The sequence below is a fragment of the Lissotriton helveticus genome, chromosome 7 (assembly GCF_964261635.1).
Source record: "Lissotriton helveticus chromosome 7, aLisHel1.1, whole genome shotgun sequence".
Taxonomy (NCBI): domain Eukaryota; kingdom Metazoa; phylum Chordata; class Amphibia; order Caudata; family Salamandridae; genus Lissotriton; species Lissotriton helveticus.
The window spans coordinates 84,646,449-84,657,763 of NC_136068.1; the positions used below are offsets into that span (position 1 = coordinate 84,646,449).

At 45.1% G+C, this 11,315-nt stretch overlaps 1 protein-coding gene across 1 annotated transcript in view; it reads left to right on the forward strand.

Annotated features, from left to right (window-relative positions):
- Window positions 1–6,564, forward strand: part of LOC144766629 (von Willebrand factor A domain-containing protein 1-like) — a 165,557-nt gene extending 158,993 nt beyond the window's left edge. The window contains exon 6 of the mRNA XM_078650414.1: window positions 6,120–6,564. Coding sequence (XP_078506540.1) covers window positions 6,120–6,259 — 140 coding nt within the window. The 3' untranslated portion in view covers window positions 6,260–6,564. The remainder of the gene's footprint in view (window positions 1–6,119) is intronic.
- Window positions 6,565–11,315: the final 4,751 nt, after the last annotated feature.

The following is an 11,315-nucleotide window of genomic DNA, read 5'->3' on the forward strand; positions in this document are numbered from 1 at the left end:
TGGAGGTAATTCCATTCGCGGATTCTACACCGCTGGAGAATACTCCGGCAGAATTACTTCCACCAAAGGGATAGTACAGTGGAGGTAATCTCACTGGAGGATTCTGCACCGCTGGAGAATACTCCGGCAGAATTACTTCTACCAAAGGGATAGTACGGTGGAGGTAATCTCACTGGAGGATTCTGCACCGCTGGAAAATACTCCGGCAGAATTAATTCTACCAAAGGGATAGTAAGGTGGAGGTAATTTGACTGGAGGATTCTGGCTGCTGGAGAATACTCCGGCAGAATTACTTCTACCAAAGGGATAGTATGGTGAAGGTAATCTCACTGGAGGATTCTGCACCGCTGGAGAATACTCCGGCAGAATTACTTCTACCAAAGGGATAGTACGGTGGAGGTAATCTCACTGGAGGATTCTGCACAGCTGGAGAATACTCCGGCAGAATTACTTCTACCAAAGGGAAAGTACGGTGGAGGTAATGTCACTGGAGGATTCTGCACCGCTGAAGAATACTCTGGCAGAATTACTTCTACCAAAGGGATAGTACGGTGGAGGTACTTTGACTGGAGGATTCTGACTGCTGGAGAATACTCCAGCAGAATTACTTCTACCAAAGGGATAGTACGGGGGAGGTAATCTCACTGGAGGATTCTGCACCGCTGGAGAATACTCCGGCAGAATTACTGCTACCAAAGGGATAGTACGGTGGAGGTAATCTCACTGGAGGATTCTGCACCGCTGGAGAATACTCCTGCAGAATTACTTCCACTAGAGGGACAGTACAGTGGCGGTAAGTCCACTGAGGATTCTGCACCACTGGAGAATACTCCTGCAATATTACTTCTACTAAAGGGATAGTACGGTGGAGGTAATCTCACTGGAGGATTCTGCACTGTTGGAGTATTCTCCAGCAGAATTACTTCTACCAAAGGGATAGTACGGTGGAGGTAATCTCACTGGAGGATTCTGCACCGCTGGAGAATACTCCGGCAGAATTACTTCTACCAAAGGGATAGTACAGTGGAGGTAATTCCATTAGCGGATTCTACACCGCTGGAGAATACTCTGGCAGAATTACTTCTACCAAAGGGATAGTACAGAGGAGGTAATCTCACTGGAGGATTCTGCACCGCTGGAGAATACTCAGGCAGAATTACTTCTACCAAAGGGATAGTACGGTGGAGGTAATCTCACTGGAGGATTCTGCACCGCTGGAGAATACTCCGGCAGAATTACTTCTACCAAAGGGATAGTACAGTGTAGGTAATTCCATTAGCGGATTCTACACCGCTGGAGAATACTCTGGCAGAATTACTTCTACCAAAGGGATAGTACAGAGGAGGTAATCTCACTGGAGGATTCTGCACCGCTGGAGAATACTCAGGCAGAATTACTTCTACCAAAGGGATAGTACGGTGGAGGTAATCTCACTGGAGGATTCTGCACCGCTGGAGAATACTCAGGCAGAATTACTTCTACCAAAGGGATAGTACGGTGGAGGTAATCTCACTGGAGGATTCTGCACCGCTGGAGAATACTCAGGCAGAATTACTTCTACCAAAGGGATAGTACGGTGGAGGTAATCTCACTGGAGGATTCTGCACCGCTGGAGAATACTCCGGCAGAATTACTTCTACCAAAGGGGTAGTACGGTGGTGGTAATTTGACTGGAGGATTCTGGCTGTTGGAGAATACTCCGGCAGAATTACTTCTACAAAAGGGATAGTACGGTGGAGGTAATCTCACTGGAGGATTCTGCACCGCTGGAGAATACTCCGTCAGAATTACTTCTACCAAAGGGCTAGTACAGTGGAGGTAATCTCACTGGAGGATTCTGCACCGCTGGAGAATACTCCTGCAATATTACTTCTACTAAAGGGATAGTACGGTGGAGGTAATTCCATTCACGGATTCTACACAGCTGGAGAATACTCCGGCAGGATTACTTCTACCAAAGGGATAGTACAGTGGAGGTAATCTCACTGGAGGATTCTGCACTGCTGGAAAATACTCCAGCAGAATTACTTCTACCAAAGGGATAGTACGGTGGAGGTAATCACACTGGAGGATTCTGCACCGCTGGTGAATACTCCGGCAGAATTACTTCTACCAAAGGGATAGTACGGTGGAGGTAATCTCACTGGAGGATTCTGCACCGCTGGAGAATACTCTGGCAGAATTACTTCTATCAAAGGGATAGTACGGTGGCAGTAATCTCACTGGAGGATTCTGCACAGCTGGAGAATACTCCAGTATATTGTTTTCAGCCAGTGGCATAGTACGGTGGAGGAAATTCTAATGCATGATTGTGCACCACTCCGGTTTACTTCCACTTCCCACCAGAGGGGTATGTACATTGGAGGTAATTCCACTGGAATATTTTGCACCACTGGAGAATACTACAGCAAAAGTACTTCCAACGGAGGTATAGTATTGTGGAGGTAATTCCACTGCAGAATTCTGCACCGCTGGAGAATACTCCATCAGAATTACTTCCACTAGAGGGACAGTATGGTGGAGGTAATCTCACTGGAGGATTCTGCACCACTGGAGAACACGCCCGCAGAATTACTTCCACTAGAGGGATAGTACAGTGGAGGTAATCTCGCTGGCGGATTCTGCACCGCTAGAGAATACAACAGCAGAATTACTTTCACCAGGGGGATAGAACGGAGGAGGAAATTCCACTGGAGGCTTCTGCACCGCTGGAGAACACTCCGGCAGAATTACTTCTACCAGAGATATAGGGGCCGATTATGATCGCGGACGGACTTGAGTCCGTCCGCGATCAGCGAGGATGAGGGAACGTCCGCATGGGCTGCGGCGTTCCCTCCTGTGCTATTAGGATGTGACCGCCACCCTGGCGGTCACATCCTCTATTTTTAACATTGCGGGGGGTGCAGCTTCAAGCTGCACCCGCAGCAATGTTAAAAATGCACGCATTACATTGCAATTATATGTAGAAAGTGGCAGGCACCGCGCGGTGCCTGACGCTTTCTGCATACAAATGCAGTACCCCCCATGTGCACCCCCCACCCCCCCCTTCACCTAGGGGGCCCGCAACGGGCCCCTGCAGTGAAGATCCGTATGCTTTTCAACGGCGGTAAACCCGCCGCGGAAAAGCATATCTTGGCAGCAATCCTAATATGGCGGACGGTGTCTGAGAGACACCGCCACCATATTAGAGCTTTTCCGCCGCGTTTGTAAGCCAACCGCGGCGGAAAAGCGGCGGACGGAAACCAGGACCCACCAGCCATCCTAATGTGGCGGTGGGTCTTTGGTGGGTCCGCTGCGCTTTTTCGGCATCCTCCGGGCCGGCGATGGCTTCCGCCGGCCTGGAGGATGCTGAAATTCCGCAATCATAAGAGGCCCCAGAGTACGGTGGAGGTAATCTCACTGGAGGATTCTGCATCGCTAGAGAATTACAGCAGAATTACTTCCACCAGGGGGATAGTACGGAGGAGGAAATTCTACTGGAGGATTCTGCACCACTGGTGAATAGTATTGCAGAATTACTTCTACGAGAGAGATAGTACGTGGAGGAAATTCCATTAGAGGATTCTGCATCGCTGGAGAACACTCCGGCAGAATTACTTCTACCAGAGAGATAGTACGGTGGAGGTAATCGCACCGGAGGATTCTGCACCGCTAGAGAATACTACAGCAGAATTACTTCCACCAGCGGGATAGTACTGAGGAGGAAATTCTACTGTAGGATTCTGCACCAGTGGAGAATACTACTGCAGAATTACTTCTACGAGAGAGATGGTACGGTGGAGGTAATTCCATTAGAGGATCCTGCACCGCTGGAGAATACTCCGGCTGAATCATTTCTACTTCAGGGATAGCACGTTACAGGTAATCTCACTGGAGGATTCTTCACTGTTGTATTTACTCTCGCAGAATTATTTCCTCCAACAAAACAATATTGTGACCTATTCCACCGTGGCCCTCACAAAAATTGTGCACATATATCAACATTTAAAAAGCGCTCTATTTACAAAACGTTGTGATGACTATTGAATAGGGTGAATCACCACCGTCACACGAACAACACCCTGAATCAAAGTCTATAAAACAATTAAACTGTTCTGCATAAACTTGTCGAAAGTGCCCTTTTACAACAATTTATTATTAGAATTTCTAGTGTTGAACCAATTCATTTTTTTGATGAAAAAACTAGAACAGTTAGGAATTAAGAAATATAAATAATATCATTAGATATATATTACTACATAAAGTTGTGCCAATTTCAATAAATGTTTCATATATAGATACATCATTTTTTTATTTCCAGCCCCAAGGAGCATTTGACTTGTTTAATTTCCTTCACTTTTTTGTCTACACGTTTGTCATTACTTCCTGCTTACTATGTTTCCACATAAACACGCTCCCGCCTTGTGTTCATAAGTTCTCTTTTCCTGAGATATCAAGTCTACTTATTGATTAATTCATTATGTTGTATAAAGCATAGTAATGGATACCCTATAGTTTCATGGATCACATAGTATAATATGTTGTAATACAATACTGTGAAATACAAAAATACCATCCAGTAAAAATTATAATACAAAAATAATATGGTTACAAGGGTGAGTAGAATATGCACAGTGAATCTCCTATATTATCATGAAACATTTTCAAATACAGTCAATATTTAGAGACTACAGCGCATGGAAATATGCAGCACTTTTCATAATTCCAAAGACAGTACACATACCAATAATTACAATAGAAAAGAATGGAAAGAAAGTCAAAATTGGAGGTGACACTCAATTAGCAGGCTTTTAGCTCCTTTTAAAAGAATTTAGTGGCAAAATTGTCCAATGTCCAATGTCTAGAGGGATGGTATATCCACACCCTAGGTGTTGCCCATCTTAAAGCTTGGTGTTCTGAGAAGAAGGTTCTCTGTGCTCAGAAGGAGGTTTTGACTAACAGAGGTGTTCAGTTTCTAGTCAAGGTAGTTTGACGTAACCAACAACACAGCTTTGTGCATGGTGCACACTTGTTTAAAGATTGCTACCTTGCTTCTATCTGGATCCACTCCAGAAAGTACAAAATAGGCGAGATGTACTTGCACCTTCTTGCACCAGTGTGCAGCTTGGCAGCTGGTAGGGGGCCTCTCTGAGGGAAGCTAGATGCAACATGTGGATAGCTCTTAGTGGGGAACTTCCATGGTCTAGTCTTAGCAGAATGAGATATTGGATTACTAACGTAAAATTGTAGTCCACTTAAAATTTGTTTGATTCCACATGGGGGTTTCTTCTAAACTTGTACTCTCTTTGACATTGAGTTCATGTGTGCTTGAAGGCTTCTACTTTCTTCCAAGGTGAAGCTAAGAGATCTGGCTATCCATAATTGAAAGATCCCACTTTACTACTCTTATGTGTTGATCTATGTTGGATTATGTATATTACATCAGGCGATCTCATTTCATAAACATATTAAGCAGTGATATGACATTAATTCTAGGATGTCCTCAAGTACATTGGCTATAAACTCAACATATTTAGGAAAGCAGGCTTTTAGAAAAAGGATGGTGTCATCTAAGTGAAAGCAGTATAAAATGTGAGAGTAGTGGAATTTGGAGGTAAGACGCTCCATTGAAAGGTTGAAGAAGGTATGAGAGAAAATGAAAAGCAAATATGATACCATGAAATATTTTTTGCCACATTTTATATTATCTTACAGCACATACTTTAAAAACAAGTGTTTGGTTTTTTACTTCTGTTCAGAACATTCACAATGCACCTTTATAAAATGTCCAGGCTTTTTGTCCGGTAATGTTACAAGCTCCATGAAGGCAAGACCTGCCTTGTTATTGCAGATTAAAGGGCTTTTTATGATTGTTAGAGGACCTAATAGAGGACATTTGTATTTCCGCTGGAACATCTCCAACATCAGGTACTGGTCTGGAGGAATATTGTGTGTTTGAGGTCCTGTTAAATTGGATTACGGGAATCAGATAGGGATGGGAAAGGTACAAACAAACAATTCTTCCACTATTTGGAAAAGCAAATAAATTCAAACTACTCTACATATCTTTAGCTCAGTGAAGTGGATGAGAAGTTGTGTGTTTGTGTCCGATTCTGACCTTCTACTTCTCATTTCTGCAGCTCCCATGCCCAGAAGACAGGCGAAGTGCCCGCCACGCACAGCGACCGGCAGACAGCAGAGTCCATTTGGAAGAAGGAATTTGGGACCGTTTTGGAACGATATGAGGATGCACAGGCTGGAACTCTTTCGCCCGGGATAGGAAGTGTCTTTGAGGGGTGATCCCATTGAGATCCAGGGTGGACATTTTTTGGGAATCCAGGGAGGTGATCATAATGCAGTCCTGGCAGGTGATAATATTGGGACGCTGGGAGGGGATTGTGTCCGTGTCCCAACACCTGATCTTTATGAGATTTTAGAGATATGGCGGTCATCAAAGTCCTGATACCTCGTCATGGGGAAGAGATTCTGTTGGGATTCTGGGTGGTATGATTACTAGGATTCTCAAGTCTTGATGAGGTGATCTTATTAAAGTCATAATGAGTGGGTCTCATCCCAACTTCTGGGGGGTGAAATGAAATGAAATGAAAAATTATATTTATATAGCGCCAACCACCCGGAGGCCTCGCAGCGCTTACATTGATTGCTAAGGCGGGCTACCAGGGAAGTTAACAAATTTTAGTGTACAAGTGTGTTTTCAGCGCTTTCCTGAAAGCCATCCTGTTTGGGTTCCCTCTCAGGGCGAGGGGAAGGGAATTCCAGAGCCTAGCAGCCGTGTGGGAAAAAGAGCGACCACCCCACCTTGCTTTGTTAATTTTTGTTGTGGTCGCTAGATGCAAAGATCCGGAGCAAAGGGCTCTGGGGGGGGGCATAGGGCACAACTAAGGGGAACAGGATGGCAGGGCCAGTTCGGTGGAAGGATTTGTGCACAATGCACATGGCCTTGAACTGAGCTCTAGCAGCAACTGGGAGTCAATGAAGATCTTTTAAGGCATGCTTGGCTGACTGCCAACGAGGGATGTTGTACAGTAGGCGAGCGGCACAGTTTTGTGTAACCTGGAGCCTATGGGTCACTGCTACCGGAGCGTGACCCTTCCATAGTCAAAGAGATGAGCTCAAATTAGGGTCACTGGAGGTGACTATGAACAGTTCAGCCCACCATCTCATACTCAATTCTGCAGGGAGGTTTCTCAGAATTCTTACGCTTCTCAGGCCTTGGAAACAAGTGACCTAAAGAATACTCAATTCTTCACAAAGAGTTTAAAATCGTTTGGGGTTTGGGGACACAACAGAGTCAAATGACACAAAGAGACAGGCAGAAAATAGCTCTAATTTAAATCACACCCTATTACAAAAACAGAAATATAGAATACAGAAATAAATACCAGGATTTCAAGCACAAAGATACTAGTTGAAAAGGGATTTAAAGCAGTTTGTTTGATTACCACTAGACAGGGATTGGGGCTTATTTCACACACAAGCACTGTGGACCAGGAAGAGTTTGTAAGAGACTCAAAAGGGCACCCAACTAACCTTGTATTATCCATCCATATGCAATGCCCCAGGGCTATGTAAAAGTGTACTACATTTCCAGGAAACCAAGAAGAGAATTTCTGGATTTGCCGGGATTTTGTAGAGTGCGAGGAGTGGAGGTGGAATGGGAAGGGTGAAGGAGAAATTTGGATTCAGATTTGTCATCACCTAGGGCCCGATTACGAGTTTAACAGTGCGATGATAGGTCTGCCCCGCAGTCGCACCGCCAAACCCGTGGTCAGGCCACCCACCAGATTATGAGTTAAAATCATGTTTAGCTGGCTTTTTTTGGCGTTCCCACAATGGTATTACACAATGGTGCTTTTAAAAATAGGCACCGCAATGGGAATGCCAAAAACAGATTCTGCACAGCATGGACTCGAAAGTCTATGCTGTGTAGGAAGTGGTGCGCATGCACACAGGGGGCCACATGTTGTACCCCCCTGGGTGCATACACAGGGCGTGATGCACAAGGGGGACTGTAGGGCCCACTTTGTTTCCTTTCCACCAGGACTTTCAGGGAGCAGGAACCTTCAGGAAAACCCTGGTTGAGCGGAACCTCATAAGATGCTTGGTGTCCTGCCAAGCATAATACAGCCCCTGGACCAATGCGCCACCTCCAGGGAACAGCGGGAAAAGGTGTGGCGCCACGGCTAGGGCGACTGACTCCGGAATCTCAGGATCACGGTTCGATCCCCGGCACCGGCGGCAGATTAGCCCAGCACCATGTGACTCTGGGCAATAGCTTGCTTAATCTTCCCTACGGCCCCCAGCGCCTAGAGACCCTTGCGGGGGATTGTGCGCTTTACAAATGTAGATTATTATTCTCTGGCACCGTTGGCAATCCCATAGCAGTCCCAATGCCCAAGTCCTAATTGGGCGGTCGGGAGACCTCCACGAGTCTTGCAGTCCTTGGACCACCAGAGTAGTAATCAGGCTCTTAGAGTTTTACAAAGCATCTTTGCTCCCAAAACATAAAAAAAGGATATTACTAGCAAGTCTACAACAGTAGCAAGCATTGGGATAATGATGATGTTATCCAGTAAGAGGGATGCGTTTAGTAAGCCCAAAAGTACAATATCATGCATAAAGAAAAGGGTTGTATATGATTTGATAGAATAAATGATTTAATGGAATACATTACAGAGAAACCATTTAATCTAAAGTTTTAAATGGGAATTTGCAGGATGAACAGCATTTACTTTTTCATAGAAAACAATTTATAGAATGTCTGTTTTTCAAAATTGGCTTTCACATATTTATGTTTTGAGGAGTAAATGTAATGTTTGCAGCTCTTACTTTCAGAATCATTTTTGTTGAGGGGTTTATTTCAGTGCGTTACTTAAGCAGACATTACGTCTGATTCATGTCTTTTACATTGTCAAACAGTTACTTCGGATGATTTCAATTTGCACCCCTAAATACCATCTACTGCTGACTCCCTCACAACCCCTAAACACCATCTGTCCTTGTCCCATAAAAACCCCTCACCGCGCTTAAATGACACCCTTTTTTGACTTCTAATCTCCTCCCATCCCTCAACTCTAAAATCCCATTCTACCCCTAAACTCCAGCATCACTGAACCCTAAAAACACCTCTCCATGTCTAGACTACACCCATTCCTTACCACTAGACTACACCCAACCTTGAACCCTAAACGCCTATTCTACCGCCCAACTCCAGCCATCTCTGAAACGTAAAATCCCCTTACTAACCCCAAATTCAAACCATCCCTGGAGCCAATAAACCCATTTCTATGCCTAAATCCCACCCATCCCTGACCCTTAAACCCCCCATCACCCCTAAACTCCACCCATCCCTGAACCTAAAATAAACTCACTACCCCAAAATGAAACCCACCTCTGACTGCTAAAACCCCTTGCCTCCCCTCAAGAACACCACTCATAGATCCCTAAAAACCCCTCACCACCTGTAAACACCATCGATCCAAGGCTCCCAAAAACCCCTCATCACCCCTACACTCCACCCATACCTGCACCCTAAAAACTGTTCAAAACTCGGCCCATTACTGAAACTTAGAACCTCTCAAAAGCCCTAAACTCCACCCATCAGTGAATTCTAAATACCCTTCAAAACCCTTACACCCCACCGTTCCTTGAACCCTAAACATCCCTCACCACCCCTAAACTCTACTCATCTGCGAACCGTATATACTCCTCAGCATGCCTTAACTCCACCCATTCCTGATTGCTAAAAAAATACTCATCACCCCTAAACTCCATCATCCCTCTACCCTAAAACTCATTTCTTTATCGGCAATCCACCTTTCCCTGAACTCTCAAAGCCCACCTACTGAATGCCAAAACCCCTCACTACCACTGGACTCCATCCAATTTTAATGTAATTTGGTATTGCTCCTTAAAATGATCTTTACTTTAAAATGTTTCCTTTTCTTTTTTTTGTATTTCCTTAAAATTGTTTTTCCTTAGTATTGGTTTTCCTTCAATTTGGTTTCTCAGTGTTTGTTTTTCCATTAATTCACATAGAATAAAGAATAGCTTAAAGGAGTGACAGCTGACATTGACAACATCAACAGTTAGAAACCTTCAGAGAGCACTGCTACTACACAGTTAGCTCTAGATCCAGAGAGTAGACAGAAAAAGATATAAGAAATGCCCAGTGTCCAGAATATTCTCCTGTGACACATGCTGTTACCCAATGCTGTCTGCACATTTACTCAAAAGTGCACATACACATACCTACCATGGCGAGGAGGCAAGCTCGCATTTGGTAGTAAAGCTGGGGATCAGAGAATCCGATAAAACACTGCAATTCGTAGGCAAGTAGGGACTCCTCAGTCCACTGCATCCAACTGAGCTGCAGTTGAACATTCTTAGCCACTCCTCACCCATCCTGCTTACCTTTACAATAGGGGAGCATTAGAAAGAAAAAGGAAGTTTACTAGAAATTATATACATCACGTTCTGCTGCTGTCTGACTCATGGGAATAGGGCCAGCAGAGATAGAAGGCGCCACCTCTGAGTCAGACACAGACCCACTGCAACTCTTAGTCCAGCTTGTTAGTTTGTTTGCTCATAGCTACTCCGGCTTGCGTGCCCTACCACCTGATTGAAGTCACCAATTTAATTTATGCTGATTGCGATTCTGTATTTTAATACCATTTTGTCTTTTTTGTATGTTGTTGATACTCAATGTCCGTCTTCCCTATTCTTGAACCGCACCATCTTGCCAGGGATGCCCAGAAAGGAGGCTGCACACAGCAAGAAGGATGGAGGGAACGGAAGGGATAAGGCAGAGTATAGCTACACAGTCCCACCCCTCACTTGTCTCTTTGGGGTAAACAGTGGTCTCCTAGTCCTTGACCAATCTCTACCTGTCTATCTGCCTCAACCCCAGAGGTCCATTGCCACTGGATTCAAGCTAGCCTGGCTGAAGACAGCTGAAATGCCAGAAACCGGTCCTAGGAAGCTTGTTTCCGGTCCAGGGAAGGCATGGCTTGACAGTTCGGGCTGGACTGTTCCCATGAGGCACAGGGTCAGACTGATTTGCATATGGCCATGTCTGAACTGGGGCTGCAGAGTGGGCTAAAGAACGGTGATGGATTAAACCTAGATCTGTTGATTGGGGGTGAGTGTTTGATTGGTTCAGATGCTCCGTCCATCAACACCCCCTTTTGTACCGCTCAACCCCAGAGGTGACAGTAGCATTAGAACTGGATGTGGAGAAAGCTCCCACACCAGAGGAAATGAAAGGACCCCCCCCCCCACCAACTTCTCCTAGAGTAGTGAGGTGTAGTGCTGTG